The sequence below is a fragment of the Temnothorax curvispinosus genome, unplaced genomic scaffold, assembly GCF_003070985.1.
Source record: "Temnothorax curvispinosus isolate PA1 unplaced genomic scaffold, ASM307098v1 QBEX01010178.1, whole genome shotgun sequence".
Taxonomy (NCBI): domain Eukaryota; kingdom Metazoa; phylum Arthropoda; class Insecta; order Hymenoptera; family Formicidae; genus Temnothorax; species Temnothorax curvispinosus.
In genome coordinates, this window is record NW_020219958.1 from 23608 (window position 1) to 44625 (window position 21018).

General features: G+C 37.5%; 3 protein-coding genes across 3 annotated transcripts; all 3 read right to left on the reverse strand.

Moving 5' to 3' along the window:
• Nucleotides 1-499: 499 nt before the first annotated feature.
• LOC112459859 (protein THEM6) lies at nt 500-7591 on the reverse strand. Its single transcript, XM_025024213.1, has 5 exons — nt 7400-7591; nt 6062-6459; nt 4390-4604; nt 1894-2079; nt 500-1693 (listed from the first exon to the last, which is right to left on the reverse strand). Exons 2-5 carry the CDS (start codon nt 6216-6218, stop codon nt 1580-1582), a joined length of 672 nt encoding a protein of 223 aa, XP_024879981.1. The 5' UTR covers nt 6219-6459; nt 7400-7591; the 3' UTR covers nt 500-1579.
• Nucleotides 7592-9432: 1841 nt separating this feature from the next.
• Nucleotides 9433-12337, reverse strand: LOC112459862 (probable tyrosyl-DNA phosphodiesterase). The gene is made up of 7 exons (XM_025024222.1): nt 12112-12337; nt 11962-12039; nt 11508-11887; nt 10737-11431; nt 10117-10659; nt 9802-10003; nt 9433-9671 (listed from the first exon to the last, which is right to left on the reverse strand). The coding sequence occupies exons 1-7, from the start codon at nt 12122-12124 to the stop codon at nt 9525-9527; spliced, it is 2058 nt and encodes a 685-aa protein (XP_024879990.1). The 5' UTR covers nt 12125-12337; the 3' UTR covers nt 9433-9524.
• A 1004-nt stretch (nt 12338-13341) lies between these two features.
• On the reverse strand, nt 13342-15477 carry LOC112459851 (60S ribosomal protein L9). Its single transcript, XM_025024200.1, has 4 exons — nt 15456-15477; nt 14134-14272; nt 13566-13893; nt 13342-13477 (listed from the first exon to the last, which is right to left on the reverse strand). Exons 2-4 carry the CDS (start codon nt 14269-14271, stop codon nt 13371-13373), a joined length of 573 nt encoding a protein of 190 aa, XP_024879968.1. The 5' UTR covers nt 14272; nt 15456-15477; the 3' UTR covers nt 13342-13370.
• Nucleotides 15478-21018: the final 5541 nt, after the last annotated feature.

Consider the following 21018-nt stretch of genomic DNA (forward strand, 5'->3'; position numbering starts at 1 on the left):
GGTTTCCCCACCTTTGGTCTTTCCGTTGCGTGTGAGAGGACCTGCAAGCCCGAACACACGTTGGCGTAGCCGCGATCGTCGCCTCCTCACTGTAACCGGACGTGGTTAAGTGAAGACTCAAATTCACGAAATATGTTAATCTACTGCCCGGTCGCCACTCGGTTTAATTAATAATCTACCGAGAAGGTAAGAAATATGTATCTCGTCAGAATTGGACATCGATATTAACCACCTTTTCTGTTTCAGGTTCCTGCCTTCGATAGATCGCCGCTGGACTACGATGGACCACCAACGATGTGACTTTGGATTGCTGCTGGACAACGAGGGATCGTCAATTGGATCGCCGATGCTGGACCTCCCCGGATTCTCGCCTTAAATATGGATCGCCAACCGGATCGCCGCTGGACAACGAATGGATCGTCAACGCTGGATTTGGATCGTCGCTGGACAACGCTTCGCCGATATCAAAGAATCAGGTAAGTATCAGGTAAGTACTCACTAACTCTTGACATTTTTATTTATGTAAATTAATTATCTTTTATTGCTCGATCAATTTACAATCATAATTAATTTACAACCTTGATTTCAGGATGGCCTTAGAAACTTGATGACCAATATGAGAATACAGTGTTCACAATGTTCGTTTTGCGCTCAAAGATGTTATGCGATTACAAGTTACTATTATCGTAGTGCTAGCGGTAGCGTAATATGCGGCTAAGTCCCCAACATGATTATGTGAAAAATAATTTAGATTCGTAACACACAACGTTAATGTAAGATATTTAATCAGTTGTAGTTAATGGCGTGTTAAAAGATAATCTTCTATATTTTTATGTACTATGGTAATATTCATTTCAATCATAATAAATTAATTGTTACGCGAGTAACACAAACCAACGCAGAAAAATCCACCTCTCTTCTAATTTTGAGGTACGTTTTTAATCATTTGATGCAAAAATATTACACGTTTACAGTTACATAGTTTCGATATTAACATTACATACACTATATCAAATTTTAATTAATACCTCAATATTTTATTTTATTTTTAACAATGTACGATAATACCTTGACATTGATTTTTTACGCTCAGCAGTAAAATAGTGTATAATTATAAAATACGAAGGTAAAAAAAATCATTATATTCTTCTTCTAAAATCATTATATTCTTCTTCTAAAAAAAGTCTTCTTAAGACTTTACTTATAATTACTTTCTTTTTCTAAGAATTCGACTATTCCATGTTTCAATATAGAAACACTAGAAAGAAATAATCGCTCGCTGCGATTATATTAACTATATTCTTATTCCGTCTCGATTGCGGAACACCAGGCTTGTCGTAGATCATTTATTTTGTCGAAAGGCCATTTACGGGCTAAGTTTCCGTTTCTCGAGTTAAACACCCAAGTCGCGAGAATCACTGAGATTAATTGTTCTTATTCTGGAATTTCCAGAACAACATCCGTCCGACCGATGATTAAGGATGGAAATCGCATTCCGATATTCCGCTCATTACACGGTCGTGGTTGTGTATATCGGTGCCAAAACGACGTCACCGCTGGACGTCGCGGCGTCCGTTTGTCAGCAGCGCGTCGTTATTGTGGTCGGTTCCTGCCTCAACATCGCTGAGGATATCTCATTACTTTCCATCCATCTGCTAACCTCGGGTGGCATCTCTGGCCGCACAGGAGATACCTAAGAAACCACAATAAGCCGTTTAACTTTTGCGCTTCGAGTTTATCTAATTAAAAAATAGCTGGACGGCCCAAAGCGACTTGAATAATACATTTTTATTTCAGCATAATATCAACATGTATACTTTCTAAACAGTATAAACACATTCTTGACAGTAATTGAATTATTCAAAATAATATTCGAACGTAATTAATTCCTACCTGAGTTACACCTGCCTCGACGTTCCCATTCTGCTTCACCCTACGATTCAGTAGGGCGCTAATGACAGTGTCAGCGCTGCAGTTAAGAAGTCTCTGCCTGCAAATTGCGATTGCCCTTATGAAACCGTCACTCGGCGTGATAAATCGATGCTCCATAAAAAAGCTCCTCTCGTCCCAATAAATAATCTGAAAAGAAATTAACGAAATTATACTACGCAAGATTGCGTACGTACTTGTGTACATATATTATGCTAATTAAAATTAAAACGTCGAATGCCCATTTCAAATCCGTTTTTTCCTATGTGCTACTCTAATCGTAACTATTCTATTTATCTGCTACCAAGCCGATCAAAACGCAACAGTTTATTAAATACAAAGTTTTCAGTTTTTTAAATATATTTATGGGATATTGCCCCATTTTTTCCCAAAATATATGTAACTTATCCGAGTGAAGAAAGAATATAGAGAAAGTTCAATTACAAGTGAACCGGTTCGATGCATAATGCTTCTTTACCGATCTACCTTACTTTTCGCAATACGGTACAAATGTACAATAATATGCACAAGTAAACCGGTTCGAAACACTTCTTTTCCGTTTTGATTTTTGCAACTTTGAAGACACTTATGTAACAATATGCACATAGTAGCACAGTTATGCGTATATTCCCGGTAAAACATTTTTTATATAAAAACATATCTAAATATATATAATCATATAATATTATATAAAATATTATATAAAATATGTCCATATATGTTTTTTTCTCTTGTATAATCTCTGTTTGTTTGTTACAAGAAAAATAATTAAAAAAAGAATTAGAAAATAATTTAAAAAATAATTTTTGCATTGTTTTTTTATTATTTTTGGATTGTTTATTTATTTGCCCATACATAATAATTTATAATCACATACATATAAATGTAATAATATACATATAAAATATCATTATAAATAATTATATATGAGCAAATTTTTCACATTTGCATAGACTTTATTTTTTTGTAAAAAAAAACAATGCAAAAATTATCCTTTTAATTATTTTCTAATTCTTTTTTTTATTATTTTTCTTGTATTTATGAACAGAGATTATGCAAGAGAAAAAAAACATAGTATGGGACATATTTTATATAATATTTTATATAATATTATATGATTATACATATATATTTAGATGTTTTTATATAAAAAATTTTTTACCGGAATTGTATATATAGTACCATTTTCCCATTCCGCTGCGATCAAATGGATAACGCATTCTCACCGAAGATATTTAATTTAAAATTCTAAACGCGTTATACCGTCCGTTATACCGTTTTATTTTTTTCAAAAGTTAAAATTCGAAAATTTTATAAGAACCTTTCGAGATGTGACCTTTCGAGAACACAACAACACAATAAAAGTAATAATAATTCTCGAGTAAATCTCATTTTCTTCGCCAATCAAATAATAACAAGTAGAAATATTGATTGACTGATTGACTGATTAGTCCTTATAAATTGATGTAATCTTTGATACATATATTATATGAATCTCATTTAAATATTATCTCAGCCAGGCTGAGAGTAATATTTTTTGCAATAAATTTAATTATTTAAACGAGATGCTTATATATACGTATCAAAGATTACATCAACTTATAAGGACCAATTTCTTGGTTAAAGTGCGTCTTGACGATAATAATCGAACCAAATCATGGTCGTATTGTCTTGACAATTATAATGGCCAAATAGAGTCGATTAATATTTCTACTTGTAATAATAATTCTGTCGAATTCATCGATTTTTGGATTGCAATGTTTATTCAGCCAGATATTTTTCTTGTGCATTCTAGGATGCTAGACTATTAATTAATTGAAAATTAAATCAGAAATCAATCATTACCGCGGTAATCCTGGCCTGCAATTTGCCTTGCGTATACATGTACACGGCCACTGCTCACGCATTTACTCGATACCGAGGCGTGACCTTGTCTCTTGATACAATTTAATGCGTCTGTTAAGGACATTAAGGACAGGTTTCTCCGTAAGGAGAACCGAGAACCGCCGTTAGTTTCGACACTGTGTGCGTCATACGATCGCGTGGTGCATTGTAATTACTAAATCGAAATGGTGTATACTTCGGAATCGCGAATGCTTTATAAAAACGTAACTCGTTATCTATTGACGTGTTTGCTATTGTGTTCGGCATATGCAATCTCCTTCAATTGATACTTCATATTCATAACTGAAAGATGTACTCTCGAAAAAAAAACTACTTAGAAACTGCAACGGGATGTTTTTTTTTTAAATTTGCAACATCATAAAGTGTCTGCAAACGTTCTTTATTATAAAAAATTCTTGAATTCTTCTTTATTATTATTACAACAAACATACTATTAACTCTCTTAGCAATTCAACAACGTTTTTTTTTATGCTTACGTAAACAGGAATTTTTCCTCTTCGCCTCTGAAAAATACATTCAAACTACATGCGTTTGCATTTAATTCCCTCTAGTTACCTTAGACGTAATTTTAAAGATCGTTAGCGGTTTGATGAAACGTCTGTAGCGTATAGTGGCAGCTCCCTGCACGACGCCGGAACCTTGAGAACAAACCTCTCGATACAGATCGGTTCTCTCGAAGAAGTCGACCCTCGCGAAATCGAGCTCGCGAAGGTACCTGGCGTTGTTCATGTGATATAAAAGCGCGTCCACATCGTTGGTAGTGCAAATTCCTAAAAATCATCATAAGATAATTGTGAGTTTTTTTAACTTGATTTGAAAATATCTATTACACTTTGAATCACGCTACTTTGTTCATTGATCGTGATCACATCGATTGAGCGATTAAGATGTAAATGCATGTAAAGGTAACAAAAACACGTTTGAATTACAACAAGCGATATAATTATACGACAAATAACACATATAGAATGGTTAAGATTTAATGGTCATGATTATAATTCAACATATCAAACTTGAAAGTGTGTTGTATAAAATTATATATTGAAAGTTTCTCAAATTCAAAGAACAAGAAATTCAGTTTCACAATCCATATAAACCGCACATTTCAGCTATAAACCGCATATAAAATAACTGCATATTTCTATGCAATTGATCAAAACCAGAGATTCTTATGTTATATAATGACGTTACATAATGGAACATGATGATTTTGAGGCATTAGTTGATTTTAACTTTGGATGAAGTTAAAAGAATTAGGGACGCGTAACTGTGGCTAAGCACCTACATGGTATGTATATGTAAGTATATGTACAACTAATCGGTCATTGCATTCGTTGAAAAGCTATACATATATTGAACCATTCTTCAAGCAACGTAAACGTTCGAGATAAAATCAAATGCTATAGCTTAGTTGTCCGCCAGAAAACGTAACGCATCAATTTGAGAAGAATGCGGAGGAGATTTAAGATTTGATATTTTACGCTATATTTGACGCGTTATGTTACGCAATCAATATTCTGAATTTGCGACATTCTACCCGCCAGCTGATTCCGCACATGATAGGTCAAGGTTCACATAAGAGGGAGATAACCGGGAGGGATCGTAAGGATTCCTAGATTATATCGTAACGATAAAACGGCACATGGTAGACCTTCAATGCAAGCGCTTTTAATGTCTTGTTATTAATATCGAGGTATTCATAATTATTTTTAAAATTTTTGATGGGACAAAATTTTCCGTGTTAAGGCATTCCGTTTTATAGGCATCGTTAAATCGTTAAAGCAATTTATAAGGCATCCTTAAAATAAATTTACCAAAATTCCAAGGATTTCCTGTAAAATATTTTATTTCTGCTCTGACGTAAGAAATATCAATTAAATGTGTGCTATTTTTAAAAAATATTCTACTCTTATTTTTCAATAAAATGATATTAAAATAAAAGTTTAGATATATATATATATATATATATATATATATATATATATATATATATATAAACTTGAATAAATTATTTTACGATATTTATTATACAGTTGTTTACGTTAAGGAATACAAATGGATTTTAATTCGTAGCATAATTAATTTATGTATAGCTGTGAATTATTCGCACAAGGTCGGACAACATTTTTTTTTTTTTTTTTTTTTTTAATGAATACTAAATGGAATCGTTAAACTTCAAATTCGCTTCCTGAATGGAAGCTGATTCGAGCGTAAATTTCTCACGTACCGTAGATCACGGTCTCGTCGAGAATGTGCACCCTTTTTTTGCAGTAGCGTGCGAGGAAGACGGTGAAAAACATGCGCAGGAAGTAATGAAATTCGACGAGGCCGTAAATGAGCACGATGGCTACGAAGACCCCGACGAGGACCCAACAAGTCATCATCTTGATCTCGCCGTGCTCCGCAGTCCGCTCCGACGAAAATCAATCCGGCGATTAAGGCGGACACGCTACCTCTCTCCGTGTCGGGGGTGGCTAGACTTGGATATCCTCCACTGCCGCAACACCTCGGCAGCAGTTTATCGATTCGTCTTTGCGGTCGACGGCGTTCCACGTCCCGTCAATAAGAGCGCAGGCTGAACTCGCAACATTTCGAAGGATCGCGAACGAGTTGCGGCAGCGTCATCTTAAAACATTGGATGATGTCATTCTGACGGATCCTTGTTGACAGAAATAAGTCGCGGACTGAAACGCCGGTTTTCGCCGTCCAAGGGTCAGGGTTTTTAAATTGAGATTTTGCGATCATGAGTAATTCGTTGCGGGTACATTCCGTTGCGATAAAGCCTAATAGTATCTTCGTTTATAATCATATACTCTCGATATATGAACAAATTTTATTACAGCACATGTGTTGCAAACGTTAAATATTAAAGCAGCTTGACGCACATCGACGCTAAATGATTTTACTGACAATTGACAGCCGATTGTCAGCGATCTCCCCCCCCCCCAAATTTACATCAAAATAAAATAAAATGCCTTTGATAAATTATTAGAACTAATCAACTCTTTATACCTGCTAATTGAGGAAACTTGAAGAGAAAAATTACGGCAACAACGTGCTATCAGACGTATATGGTTTTATTTAAAAATTATACAACTGTCTGCGTTTTTTTACGATTTATTTATTAAATCGTAATGCTGTCGCATAGAATTTCTAAGAATTACTTAAGCGTTTAAAAAAAACGATCCAAGGAAAGATAATACGCGTATGTACACATTATGTGTGCCAAGCATAGATTTACCTTATTTAAATAAGAGAAGAAAACTGAATCGGTCATGATTAACGTTGCTCTGCTAACCAATTTCGACTGGCAAAAAAATCAATAAAAATCGAACGAGCTGTATAGCAATGGAATTTTGCACCACGCTCGCTTTCGATACTTTCGCGTTTACCGTCTCATTATCAGGCAGGACACGTTTTCCCCACGACCCATCGCGCGCCGCGTATTGTTCTCTTCCCAAAAAATTTAGCGTCTTACACACGAAGGCCGTCCTTTTATGTAATTATTCCCCGCACAATGTATCACATATCTCTTTGACACCTCGACACCTCGGTCAACACTTACATGATCCTCCGATAGATTTTACGAAGAGTCCGCTAATCCACCGGCGAGAAATCTTTCGGAGGTAGATCCGGACCGCGTACCAAAGTACGCGGAAGGTACACACCGGTACGCACACATCCGGTGATGAGGTCCTATCCTATCCCGCCGGTGATATCTCGCGTACTGATGATCGACTCGACGTCCTCGGCTGGCCGCCGTAGCCGGCACCGAGATGTCCCTTCTCCCAAAAGCCGCATCTGCGCCGAGGACATCCAACTAGGAAGTCCTCGCCTCTTGGTGGGAGGCTCAGAGCGGATCAGAAAACTTTGACGTCACCGGCTAGCGAGTTTCATGTGATTGATCCGATAACGAAGGCAGACCGTAGATAAAACGGGAAAGCGGGGGATCAAAGACTCCATAATTAAAAAGAGTGAAATCGCGACTGTTGGATCTGCGCGACGATAATCGCGTTAAAAATCGCACACGATAATAGGCCTGTTCGTTTTGGCTGAACTTATATATATATATAGATAAAACACAGTTCATTTTTGCTCTTTTTCTTTTCACGGTGGAAAGAAAAAGAGCAAAAATTAACTGTGCAAGAAGTTCAGTTAAAACGAACAAGCCTAAGAGTTGCATTTCGCAGGATAATAAATCGTATCATCAAGTTCGCAATTTTAAAGATAAATTTTAAATTCTCTTTAATTTAATGCTGTTTCAGATTCTCTTCAATTATTATTTAATGCTGCAATAACAAAAAATAGATTTCCATATCCGGCTTTCAATATTTTTTGTAATAAAGTTGTGATTACACTTTTTTCGCGCATTTTTTTCTTGTTCTAATGATTGATAAATGAGAAATAAGCCTTGCAGATAATTGTAAGCTTTATAAATAAACATATTATACATTCGATAATTGAGTTTAAGAAAAAACTGATACTTTTACATGATAAATCGTCGAATTTGCTATTAAAAATATTTATTACAGTTTTATGGACAGTAAATTATCGAATTTATTGATTGATGACTATACTTGTCAATTTTATTCTTGATTTTAACACCGTTTCTCCGATATCCTTGAAAAATATTTGATGTAGCGAGATTATCACCGGGCAATATTATCGATAATAAATGCAAAGCTTTGCGGAAACCGCTCAGCGGTTTCTTGTATACTGAGGGACGTGATGTTTGCATTGTTTCATAGTAAACGTGGTAATATGACAAAAGATAAGAGCGTATGTTCCGAAATCAGACGTGAGGACGAACAACAGAACTGTTGTATAATACACGGAAATATATATATCGTAAAAAAAGATCTATTTCCTCTCAGTGTCTCGCGTACACAGTTAAAGTTAAATAACGATTTATTAATAAATTCGCTCCACAAAAAATGGAATCTGATATCTCTGTCTTACAATCAGATGATCGAGTGACGTGCCCGACCGCATAACTTGAAATTTTCCTTGTTTTCTTTTATAAATCGTAGGTATATGTATATACGTGTCTCGACAAGACGTGCGTTGCCTAACGTGCGTACGATTCGCGTAATTACTGCGTATATATCATGATTTGATTAACAGCCGTTTGAAGGCTGAGCATGTACAAAAACGAACGACGCTAATATTACGTTTCGGTCCTCGCATCGAGGAAGCGCTTTCGTGCTGATGTTTTATGGAAAACGCGTCTGAGGCGACCGGGCACGAATTCGTCGCGAAATCGAGACTGAGGAAGAAGTTGCCGAGGAAGAATGCACTATACGAAAATTCTCCAACATTTATTGCTTCTTTGTCTTTTCTTCCGCGTCAATAATCCTATATTATACATGTATCTCACGATTGAGCAATAAATCATTTAAGATAATTCCGATAATTCCAACGGATATAAATAATGAAGGCAATTAAGTAGCTATGTCAGAAGCTAATATTAATTTCCAATATCTGTGATCAAAATGTTAAATTCTCTAAATCAAAACCATATAAATTACTTTTCCTATTCATTTTATAAGTTTTAAAGGAAAGGTTTTGATCGAGAGAAAAAAACATTCAATGCTTTATTTGTATATACATGCAAATAAATATACAAATATGGATACAAAAATATTCCGTTATTTAAAGAGATAAAAAAAATACTAGTATTAGCTGCAAAATTACGTTCTGCCCAGAGAGCTGAGAAAGTCGCTGACGAAAGGACTATCGCTCGATTCATATCGAGACAATGGAAGATCGTATGGAATCGGAAATACTGGGACGGCTGGATCCTCTTCGTCCTCGATGGGAAACGTAGTTGTCCCAGTCTGAATACAAAAGAATTTGAGAAGTAATAATTAATATCAATCGACTAAAACATGCGCCTTTAATACATTTCAATAACACGTACTCATCAATATGTTAGAAATTATATTAAAATAATAATACGGTGCTTACGATAAGTTTTGGTATAAATGCAACGCCAGCCTCGTAGTTCATTATATAATGATTGTTTCGTTGGACTCCCCATGCGGCTTTGCTTAGATTTGCGCTGGTGAGCACAAACCAGGGAATGCTCTTCAAATCGGGCGAAATTCTCGTGTAGGATTTAATATGAGGCATCGCACGATCTCGTCCTGTTCGCTTAGCTTTCCATTGGCTATAAAAATAAATATATCAAATTCTAGTTGTAGAAAAAACGGATCGCTTCTAAGGTATAAAAACACAGGCCTAAAGATTTGAATAAAATAAAAATAAACAAGTGTAGCTTACTATAAGTACGATTCTATCCATTGTTGCTTAGAATGCACTTGTGTACTATAGGGCAAGCAGCAAGATAAATTTCGACAATCAAAGCTCTGCTTGTAATTCTGTATCGACGGGTAAATAAACTGGAAACGTGGATGACTCTTTAAACCCTTAGTAGTCTCTCTCGACATACACGGAATTATATCTTTCGATAACCAGCTCTCAAAGTTTGGACCAAGGCTGCCAATACTGGAACTCTGCGCGACGATGGGCCATTGAGGGGCATCTGGCGGCAATGTAGCGTGACGCGATAAGACGTGCGCTAATTTTTTGTATCCCCAAAAATCGGCTTCATTATCTTTATGAGTCCCAGGAACAGAAGCGACGAGGAATACGTTCACGTCAGAAAAATCTGCCCTTCGTACCGCCCATATCCACTGCGTCAAAGCTGGATGTCTATATTTATTCAGATATCGCTCGAGATCCTTTTTAAAGCCTGTTGGAGATTCCCCGTCACTGGGATTCGCAGATTCTGGTAGCAAGGGCAGGTGAGGCGAGATCCATAATCTAATTAGAACACAATAAAAATATATTTATGGACAAATATCGTACTATTAAGGAATATCTAAAAGTATTTAGCACACCCTTGTGTCCTGTTTTCCCAGTCGTCAGAATACAAGTTAGCAGTGGAGACAATCACCCTGATTCCATCGTCTTTGTATTGCAGAATCATGATCTTCGTATGATGACAACTAAACTTGGTCGGCATATCTACTTCTATCATGGTAATGTTGCTACTTAATTTCTCACGATCCACCCGATCGCCATACAGAATCATCATATCTGTACGTTGGCCAGCCAACAGATACTGCAAACACAGCCACCCGACGTCTACCATAAAATTTAAATGAAGACTGTTAACAATTTCTCCAAGACTCCGGTCAAGAATCTCAGGGAAAGTTATGGAAAACTGTTGATTGTAAGTCTCCCTGGAATTTTCCACTCTCGTGTAGAATAAGTGATAAGGTGCTGAAAAGGCATATTTTATCGCAAACTCTCCTGGTTCCACGACGGAGACCGTATATCCAGATTGTCTCATCATCTGAATGGCCCTTTTTCTAACTTCCTTTCTTGACTTTTCAGAATCGCAAGCTTCATACATATCCATGATAGACGTCCCACGATTTGCATCTCGCTCATTGTTTCTAGAACTGCTTTGAGTGTTGCTGATGCTCTGCTGACTATCCTTAGTGTGACTGCTGCTTTCTATGCTCATCTGTCTCATCTTCTTCGTAACAGAAGAACCAGTTTCTGTTGCTTCCTGACTTCTCTTCTTTGGCTACAAACAAACTTACATTTATTACGTTTACCCTTTATAATTTAATGTTCACAAACTTATTCTCATGTTCACTGACCTTAGTACTTTCCGAGCTCTCCTTCCTATCCTCGCAAGTCAAAGCTCTAGAGAGTGCTTGAGCTTCTGCATCCATTTGCTTGAGTTTATCTTGCCTCTTCTGTACAGTTGCCTCCTTATGTCTCTCTACTTTTTCTTTCAAGTCTTTTTGTCTGTAACCTTCTTTACTTGACGTAGCAGTAGACAAAGATTGTGTTTTAAAAGAGGATGAACTACTGGTTACAGACATCTGGTTGTCCTTATTTCTGTCCCTCTCCTTCCTAAGTACCATTTGCAGTACTTTCAATTGATCTAACAACTGCGAACGATCGTTACATGCAAAATGGAGCACTTCTGGTATTTCTATCGTACCATCCAGCTGATCCACTAGTAATTCCTCCACTAAAATTAAAGTGACAGCTATTAACCTTCAATAATTATATAATTACATGTAATTAAGGAATACAGATAGTTACAATGAGGATGTGACATTTCACCGAAATGAATCGGATTTTTTCGGTAACATTTCTCCATGAAAGGACAACGTTTTTTTTCTGCAACGTTAAATAAATTTTATTACTCCAAAATCCGGAGACTTGACAGGTAATGTATCTATAAATCATCACCTATTGAATTCATCGTAGTAAATGACTGTGAGTGAAGTAATTTACACAGGAAACGTTTGATTTCGATGACACATACGAACGTCTAACTCCAGACTTCTTTAGTTAGGTTAGGTTCAAGGTTTCTTTCAAAAAACAGCGTTCTGTAAACGTAGCGTTCTGTAATTCCAATATTCCAAAGCAATAAATAATTTCACGACATGTCACTCGTCCTAAACTCCACGAACGTATGTACATACAAGCGATACGCCATCTGTATTTTCTTTAGAGGCGGAACTTCGTAGTCACGATTTAACGCTGCAGATAAAATCACCGTTTTGCCTGCAATTCGTGGGCAGAAATATAATTAATTAAATAAAGCGTAATTAAATAATTACGCAATTAATAATTAGCTCTACCGTTCCTGCCGACTTCATTCGGGTTGCCATCATAATTACAACAACAAAAATGTAGTGAAGATATAAAAATATAGAAACGTTATCCAACTTTAGATTTCTTCGATATTTCGAACCATCTTTCATATGCTTGTAAATTACATAATTAACTACAAAAACATGTTAACCAATGCATGTTAACTGCATGGTAACTGATAATACATTATAGTATAAAAAATATAATTTATTTTTAATAATTATCTGTTATTTTAATAGGTAAAGTATCATCGAAATTAATTATTACTCAAAGCTGTGTATTTGCATTTGTAAATATAAATATATCGATTTAATATATAACGTATAAATTTATTGATTATACAAAAATATATTTCTATATTTCAATATATAAAATGTATATTTTTTACTTACAATGTAAATAAAATGTGTATTTTTTACTTTCGTACACGTGTAGAAATACTAGAAATACGTTTTTACTTTAAATATTTAATTAATCTAATATTTCCTGTGATTTTATTTGTAATAATAATATTAATAAAATTATATCATAGTATTTATTATAAAATAAAATATATGTATATGATAAAACTGTAAATGGGCGATCTATTCAAGAATTGTCAAGACATTCCACATAGCACGCATGTCTAAAAAACGTCTTGACGATGTCTTTTAGACATGAGTATTATCTGGGATTATAATAAGACATATATAACTACATATATAACTACTTTTTATGTGCATAGCCTAAATAAGGTATCAAAGTATAACGTTGATAAAGACAATTAAAAACTGTACATTTTTATTTCAATATTGGGTCAATAAAAATATGTGCATTAATAAATTCTATTGTCCAGTCATATATTGAAGAATTTATTCATCATCTTTTACAACTGTTGTTTTTTCGGACACGTAAAGTCCATCCAAAAACTTTCTAATATCCTTATTCTTTACCGTCGTTGACTGTTGAATGAGAGCAGCTAAAATATAGAATACAATGTTTAACGTTGCCAAGTTTATTTATTTGTTCGAAAACTACCGGTACTTATTATGTATTAAAGTATTTACCTGAACGAGATACGTCCTCCAAGGAATTTCCTTCTATGATCAACTCGTCCTTCTGTTTGCCGGAATTTGCGACAGTCACACCTAGTGCCATTTTGACACGGCGTATGAATTTCTCGCCCAAAAAGTTACGGATTTCTATAACTGTATTATTCTCCGTAGTCACGCAATTGATAGGAAAGTGGGCGTATACAGCTCGCATTTTATATTGGTAGCCCTTTGTTACGCCTTTAAGCATATTCTCGATATGCGAGCACACGGTACGAACAGCAGCTAATTCTTCTTTCGTACCGGACCATTTTTCTACCTTCAGTAACCTTGGGCTGATCATCTGAAATACAGAATAAAGAATATTCACTTATAAGACATAAATACAAATGTTGCAACATTTTGATATAAATTGCAAATATTTCAGATGTTGATTTATCATTTATGGGAAATGAAGGGGAATCCAAATTCTCATCACAATGGATACAATTACTCCAGTTTGTTCGTTTAAAATTAGACGATTACTGGAAGACAATTTTCAAGAAACACATCATATCTTTTGTAATAATAATATTCTACTTACACGAATGTCAAGCGCAAGGTGCTTGAAGGATCGTTTCAATACACCTCTTGGTCCTTTCACCGTTACCAGACGGGACTTGACGGTAACAGTCAATCCCTTTGGGATTTTAACCGTTTGATTAGTATCGATTTGCTTCATTCTGTAACATAAATAATTTCATATATTTACACTTTTTGTAATATACGACCTATGCCTAGACTGCCATAAGATATAGTACCCAGGTAGCAGAATAACGTCTAAAGACGTCTAATTGACGTCCAGAGACGTCATTAAGACGTTATTAAGACATCATTTGACGTCACTCTGCTACCTGGGTACTGTAATTATAGAATACAACAGTATTGACAGTAGCAATTATCTATATAGCTGCTAGATTTTTTTAAGTCCTGATAATTATGTTTCCGTTAAAGAATACGATAAATATAAATTGAGTATGAAAATACAAATATGTAGGTGTGTCTTTAATTACAAAAGTTTGAAAACTACGTGCTACAATTGTTTATATTTACTACCCTTTTATCAATAAATATAGCGCTATTAAAAATAAGAACTTTTATTCTCACTGCACAAAATAACTTGTAATAAAAATATATCGCTGTCAATTTGATCGTTTATTGTTTATTGTAACACACAGGTGGAACACGTTCTTCACGATTCTCAATAGTTTACTAGCTTATAGATTAGATCAGGTTAGTAGCGCTTAATACTACGGGTGCATTCGGGGAGACGCTATTAACGCTATAAACGCAAACGCTATGAACTTCGTTCGAAGAGCCAATAGCGCGACAGCGATAGCAAGCTCCCCGAACGCAGCTTAAGCGCCAATAGTATTTCGTGCCTCACCTCGAAAATAATAGCGAAAATAGCGCGAGTGATGACGTCACGCTGCCTTTACAGTGACGTCATCATCGGCTATCACAGCGCCACAAAGCGTCTCCTCGAACAGTTTTGGACGATAATTGTGCTAATAGCGTGCTCCCCGAATGCACCCCCCATGTTCACACGAATCGATAGGATCAGATAGATGAATAGAAGTTGCGTGATTTTTCGCAAATTTGCGTATTAATTTTTCACATGTACCTTCGCTTGTATATGCCTTTATTTAAATAAAAACACATGTAAATCTCAAAGCGACTCGACAATAGACGCGTGTGCACCTCGTTGTTATTAGACTAATAAAAAAAAAAGATAATATTTTGCGGCGAAAGAGTGAAATACGACAATGCGAAGAACACACAATTCGAATTATTATATTCGACGCATCGACGGATTGATGCGGATTCTACAAAATATTTTTCATCGTAAAAACTTCGTTACCTTACCTCCACCTTACCTGATGCCCGTTCTAGACTGGAGGATAAGCCGACTCTCGGCTCATCCGCCTTCTATAGTGTACGTGACATAAACTATACATAAACTATAGATTTTTACCCGTCTACACCACTCACTCGGATGAGCCGAGACTGCCGAGAGTCGGCTCATCCATCCGCCAGTCTAGAACGGGCATGACCTTACCTCGTGGTCCACGACACGACGTAGTTGAGTTGCACTTTCTCAGGCGGCGCGTCGGAAAATGCAACAGAGCAACACACGAAAAAGGCCGGGATGGCCTCTCTCAGGTTTCTCTCTGATTAAATAAAGCGTAATTAAATAATTACGTAATTATAATAATTAGCTCTACCGTTCCTGCCGACTTCATTCGGGTTGCGATCATAATTACTTCAACAAAAATGTAGTGAAGATATAAAAATGTAGAAACGACGTTATCCAACTTCAGATTTCTTCGATATCTCGAACCGCACGAGTCTTAAATCTTTCATATATGCTTGTAAATTACATAACTACAAAAACATGCTAACCAATGCATGTTAAAACTGCATGGTAACTGATAATACATTATAGTATAAAAAATATAATTTATTTTGAATAATTATTTGTTATTTTAATAGGTAAAGTATCATCGAAATTAGTTATTACTCAAAGCTGTGTATTTGCATTTGTAAATATAAATATATCGATTTAATATATGATAAAACTGTAAATGACAAATCTATTCAAAAATTGCTAAGACATTCCACAAAGCACGCATGTCTAAAAGATGCTTGACGACGTTTTTCAGACATAAGTATATTATCTGGGATTATAGGCACATACAGTTGAACAATAATAATTTTAAAGCAATAATTATAAAGCAGTGTCTATCATTCAAATAAAACGCATTCGCCAAATCAACAATGGTGGTTGGTTAATTGCCACGAAGTTCAAAGACACCGACACAAACACAAATATCTACTGTTCTTATTTATACTATAATATGCTGTGCTAGTCGGCTAAAAAATTACTCGTTCTGCCCATTCAGCAGGCAGGATTGGATCGCCCAATTCTTTGGATTTAACAACGAACTCAAGTTTAATACTGCAGACACACACACAGTGACACATTAAACACCCATTGTCAGAAATACACATTTCCGATTTCGCATCTCGTAATTTGTATCTGATTAATATTGCTTCATTCGACACATATCCGCGACTTTGGATTTCTTCGATATCTCGAACTGCACGAGTCACTTGATTTCTTCCTCGGAAAGGTGAAAAATGTCAAAATCAAAATCTTTCACGTGAAATAACCAACTCGTGCGCAGATAATGGTCGAGAAAAACATAATTTACGTTGTAATACGTAAATAATGTCTGACGAGAGATTCGCCATCGTCGCCGCGAGGCACGACATATCCCCCATTTTGTCGGTTGAGGATTATAAAAGATAGGTGAATGAAAAATAAATGTCGATAGAAATTTCCTGCGGATTGTTAAACTGTAAAATCGGATAAAAACGTCCTCTCGACGATCATAATATTCTACATCTCACGCGAGAATGAATTCCTTTCGCGTGCCTTGCATTTTACAGACGCGCGATTCCGACGCGTGACACAGTCTCGTTGATGGATACGCGATCAGATATGGGCGCGTTCTTCGAGAATCCGATGTTCCTCTTTGTGGACGACGCGGAACCCATCGTGCCGATCTTCCGATCCACCGTTTACGGCGATACAGGCAGGATCGTGGAACTGGCGGACGTCGGTTGCGACACGGATACCACGTTTCCCATACATTTTCCACGCGGCGCGTCCGATCGGCGTCGCGGTGGAGCCGAGAGCTTTAAATCGACTCGCAGGATCGCCAAGTGGCTCAATGATAAACCGAACGAGTTTGCTCGAACAGCTGCAGATGTAAATAATGATGAAGTAAGCAAACGCGATCGCGAGTCAACAATAAGCCAACGCTTCAGATATCTTCTCAATTGATCGTAGGGCAGAAATAGAATAAATCACGTCCGAGGAACAACGCGGCGAGATGATTACGATGACATGTACATCGACGACCTGGATTACGATGATTTGTATGCGCAGAGCCCCTATAACAATCTCGAGCTGCCAAGAAACAACTCCCCCGTCGAAGAAGATGACTACTATGCCCAATTCGTTAATCCGCGAAATGCAATCGCGCGTTCTCGTAGGGAACGTATACCGCGGTATGACTACTCGAGAGATCTCGAAGCTTCGTTTAGGCAAAGTATTCGCGTACCTCAAAGGGAGAGTACTTCTCCGCGATGGTTTGCCGAGAACGACGGGAAGAATATCCGCGAAATGCGCGGTACCAATGTTCATTTGAGCGAGCGCAGGAAACGAACAAAAATTCTTTCGAGGCCCAATGGAAGCTTTAACCGCGAGGCGGGTGCGTGTTTTTTAAATATAGACAGATGTTAAGAATTTAAAGTGATGCCAACGAAAGAATTTCTTCTATCGATTCGTATTAATTTGATCATCTTTTTCTCGCAGAATTCGGGAAAGCTCATGAAACAGTAATGCACCGCGAAAGAGATAATCTTCCCAATGCCGCTGATCCCATTGCGCCTATGAAAAATACTTTCTGGGACTTTATTTCATTTGAAAACGATGCAGAATGTGAGGAAACAACTTTCTTCAATCCAACGAGGACGAAAAATCACGAGAAATTACAGAAAATGGCACCGCATGGGAAAAGATCGTATATCTTCGATTCGCCGCCGAAACGCGTAGATACTGTTGATTCGGAAGGAGAAGAAGAGTTTAAGGAAACGTTAAAAAAGGACCGCCGAGAAAACTTATCGCCTGAGATTCCGATAAACAGCGCGCGGTATCGAACTTCGAAAGGCGACACAGTGAAAGAGAAACCCAAGCTCTTGCGATTAAATACATCGAACGCGTTTGCTTCACGTAGTCAATCGATGAAGGCGCCAATCGATAAACGAATTTCGAACGTGTATCTTGCAGAAAAAAGTAAGAATTGCAAAGAAAAAAATATTAAGAAATAATTTTTCTCTTTTTTTTCTTCCCTTTACATTGACCATCTTTACCGATGTTGTTTGTAAGTAGTTTACACAGCACCAGTAGATGTCTCTGCAATTACATAATTTATGCGTTTTACATCACGTTTTCTTCAGCAAACATTGATTTGCAATTATGAAAGAGAATTAATCAATGTAAAAATATAGCAAGAATGTAATATTCTTACATTAATCAATTATTTTATTTATGTGTGTATAATAATAGAAAAAAATGCATTAAATCTTTAATTATTAATTATTATCTATTATCTAAATATACGTATTATACGTAATTCTAAAAATAATATATGTTACATTGTTAATGTTTCTTCCAAGCGCATCCTTCAGACATTTCTAAATACGTCACTTTTAATTTTATCTTGTATCACAAGACAGTGTATAATAAACGTTTGGCATTGTATTTGTTTACTTGCAAGTTACACGTTTCTTTTATTAGATTCAATTAACACGAGGCCGTATTCGGCGACCGAAGGGAAGAAGATCAAGTCTCAGACTACTGAAAGGAGAGAAGAAATCACGAGTGCCACTGTCGACGAGCGTCGGTACCGCGACAAATTCGATAAACTTCCCAATAATCCTCCGAAGGAAACGAGTCGATCGACAGGAACATTTAATCGCATCGCGGACTCGAAGAGCAACGGACGGATATACACGGCGAACGAAAGAAATAACACAAATTCTCATCGTGGAAATTCTGGAAATAGTAAAATGGACCAGATCAACGTGACTGTCTCGCGATTGGCGCCCGAGGAGAAGGTAACGAAGAACGAGAGGACATTCGCTTTGAGAATGACAGGTGCTGCTGCGACGCGCACGGATATGGAAAAGAAGAAAGAAAAGAAATTCTTCTCCAGATTACCCATAAGAACGTGGAAACGCTCGAGAACGAAAGAACCCGTCACATCGCGTCCTGAGAACGACGCGACGAACGGAGATGTTAACCGAAAGCTGCAGCAAGTGGAAAACGAGACTGCGAAGTCGAACGATCATTTGGAGAGGGTGGAAAACGATGACGTCCGCGTAAAAGATCGTGCGCCCGCAAATCGCAACGATGTAAAACGAAGCCAGGGTTTCGGAACAGGATCGCTCAGTGCCGATAAACCAGGATTGATTTTCTCCAATTTAAAGGGCGTAAGAGGGATCAAGGGCTTGAACACGACGAAAGGGACGCACGAGCAACGGAAGAAGAAAACGAACGTCAAGTAGGAAAGGAATGAGATATCTCGGAATGAAACACAAAATATAATTTATACTTTCAATCAACGTTTGTATTAAAGGTTTAATCTACTTATTTGATCTACGTTTCGTCGATTTATGTCACAAATGACAATCGCGTGCGGTATAACTGAGAAAGATAAAGCGACACGATTTGATCGCCCTCCGCTGCGCTTTTCGATCGGTATCGTCCTGTCCCCGCGTCTCATCCGAGTAAGAAAAAGAGAGAAAAAAACGGCTCGATCGAGAAAATGTAACCGCATGGAACGAGACGCGCATAATTGTGCGCGCGTAATGGGGAGGGAGGGGGACCTCGTTGGGGGGTCACCTCAAAAGAAGACTCCCTCCCGAATGATACCAATTATGCCATCAACGTAACACGCGTACGTTCCCCCTGTCGACGGATTCTCTCTGTCACAGCACAGTCAACCTCGCCCGCATGTCACACAGCCCCCGCTTGCGTAACCACCCTAAAGTGGAGCGCCTCGTATAATACCGCGTCACGATTCTCGCTGGGGTCCGTCGCGCGCGCGATCTCCAGGATCGAGGGTAGAAGGAAGGATGGAGAAATATGTAATTGTCCATATTTACCCTTGCACCCGGCAGCGTACTCAAACAACAACACGAAACACCCCCCGTACGGACGTGCGACGTCGATTTAATCCGGACACGCTCAAATATTTTCGTTCTGTCGCTTTCGCGACGGTACCACCCGCTCTCAATCTGTCCCTCCGGATTAAATATTTCCACTAATTTGAACTTTCATTCTAACTGAGGGAACCGACAAGTGCGACGATGATATCGGCAGATATCTATAATATAAATTCCCTTCCATGTTTGAGATATTGTACGTAAAATTCGCTGAAATTATGCCAATCGACGTTTTTATTTTTTACGTTTCACCCCAATCGCCTCAATCATCAGAGGGAGAGACAGAGAGAGAGGAGAGAGGAATGCGAGGACGACGGCGCGGAGCGCCGAAAAACGGAGCGACGACAGGAGAAGCGCGCGCGAAAGGAGTCGGCGAGTCGCCCCGGCGCGCGGTGGCGCGGGCGAGCCAAGCCGCCCAGCTGGAGGCTGATAATCAAATAAACCTGCACGCACCGTATAAATTATCAATCAGGGCGCGATTGTGCAACCCCAACAGAGGGAGCCATCCGTGTCGGTAAGGGTTGTTACATCGACGTCGCCCGCTGAGGGTGAGGGACGAAGAGGGGAGCGACGACGGCGTCGACGTGTGTGTGTGTGTGTGTGTGTGTGTGTGTGTGTGTGTGTGTGTGTG

Bases quoted from the DNA above. Each gene is read 5' to 3' on its own strand.
- LOC112459851 (XM_025024200.1), bottom strand. From the start codon at position 14,271: ATGAAGCAAATCGATACTAATCAAACGGTTAAAATCCCAAAGGGATTG. The intron at 13,894-14,133 runs GTAAGTAGAATA...TCTGTATTTCAG, and splicing joins ACCTTGCGCTTGACATTCGT to ATGATCAGCCCAAGGTTACT. The intron at 13,478-13,565 runs GTAAATACTTTA...TCTATATTTTAG, and splicing joins GGAGGACGTATCTCGTTCAG to CTGCTCTCATTCAACAGTCA.
- LOC112459859 (XM_025024213.1), bottom strand. From the start codon at position 6,218: ATGATGACTTGTTGGGTCCTCGTCGGGGTCTTCGTAGCCATCGTGCTC. The intron at 4,605-6,061 runs GTACGTGAGAAA...GATGATTTTTAG, and splicing joins CGACGAGACCGTGATCTACG to GAATTTGCACTACCAACGAT. The intron at 2,080-4,389 runs GTAACTAGAGGG...ATTTCTTTTCAG, and splicing joins TCTTTAAAATTACGTCTAAG to ATTATTTATTGGGACGAGAG.
- LOC112459862 (XM_025024222.1), bottom strand. The intron at 10,004-10,116 runs GTAAGCTACACT...TTATTTTTATAG, and splicing joins TGGATAGAATCGTACTTATA to CCAATGGAAAGCTAAGCGAA. The intron at 9,672-9,801 runs GTAAGCACCGTA...TTTTGTATTCAG, and splicing joins CATTTATACCAAAACTTATC to ACTGGGACAACTACGTTTCC.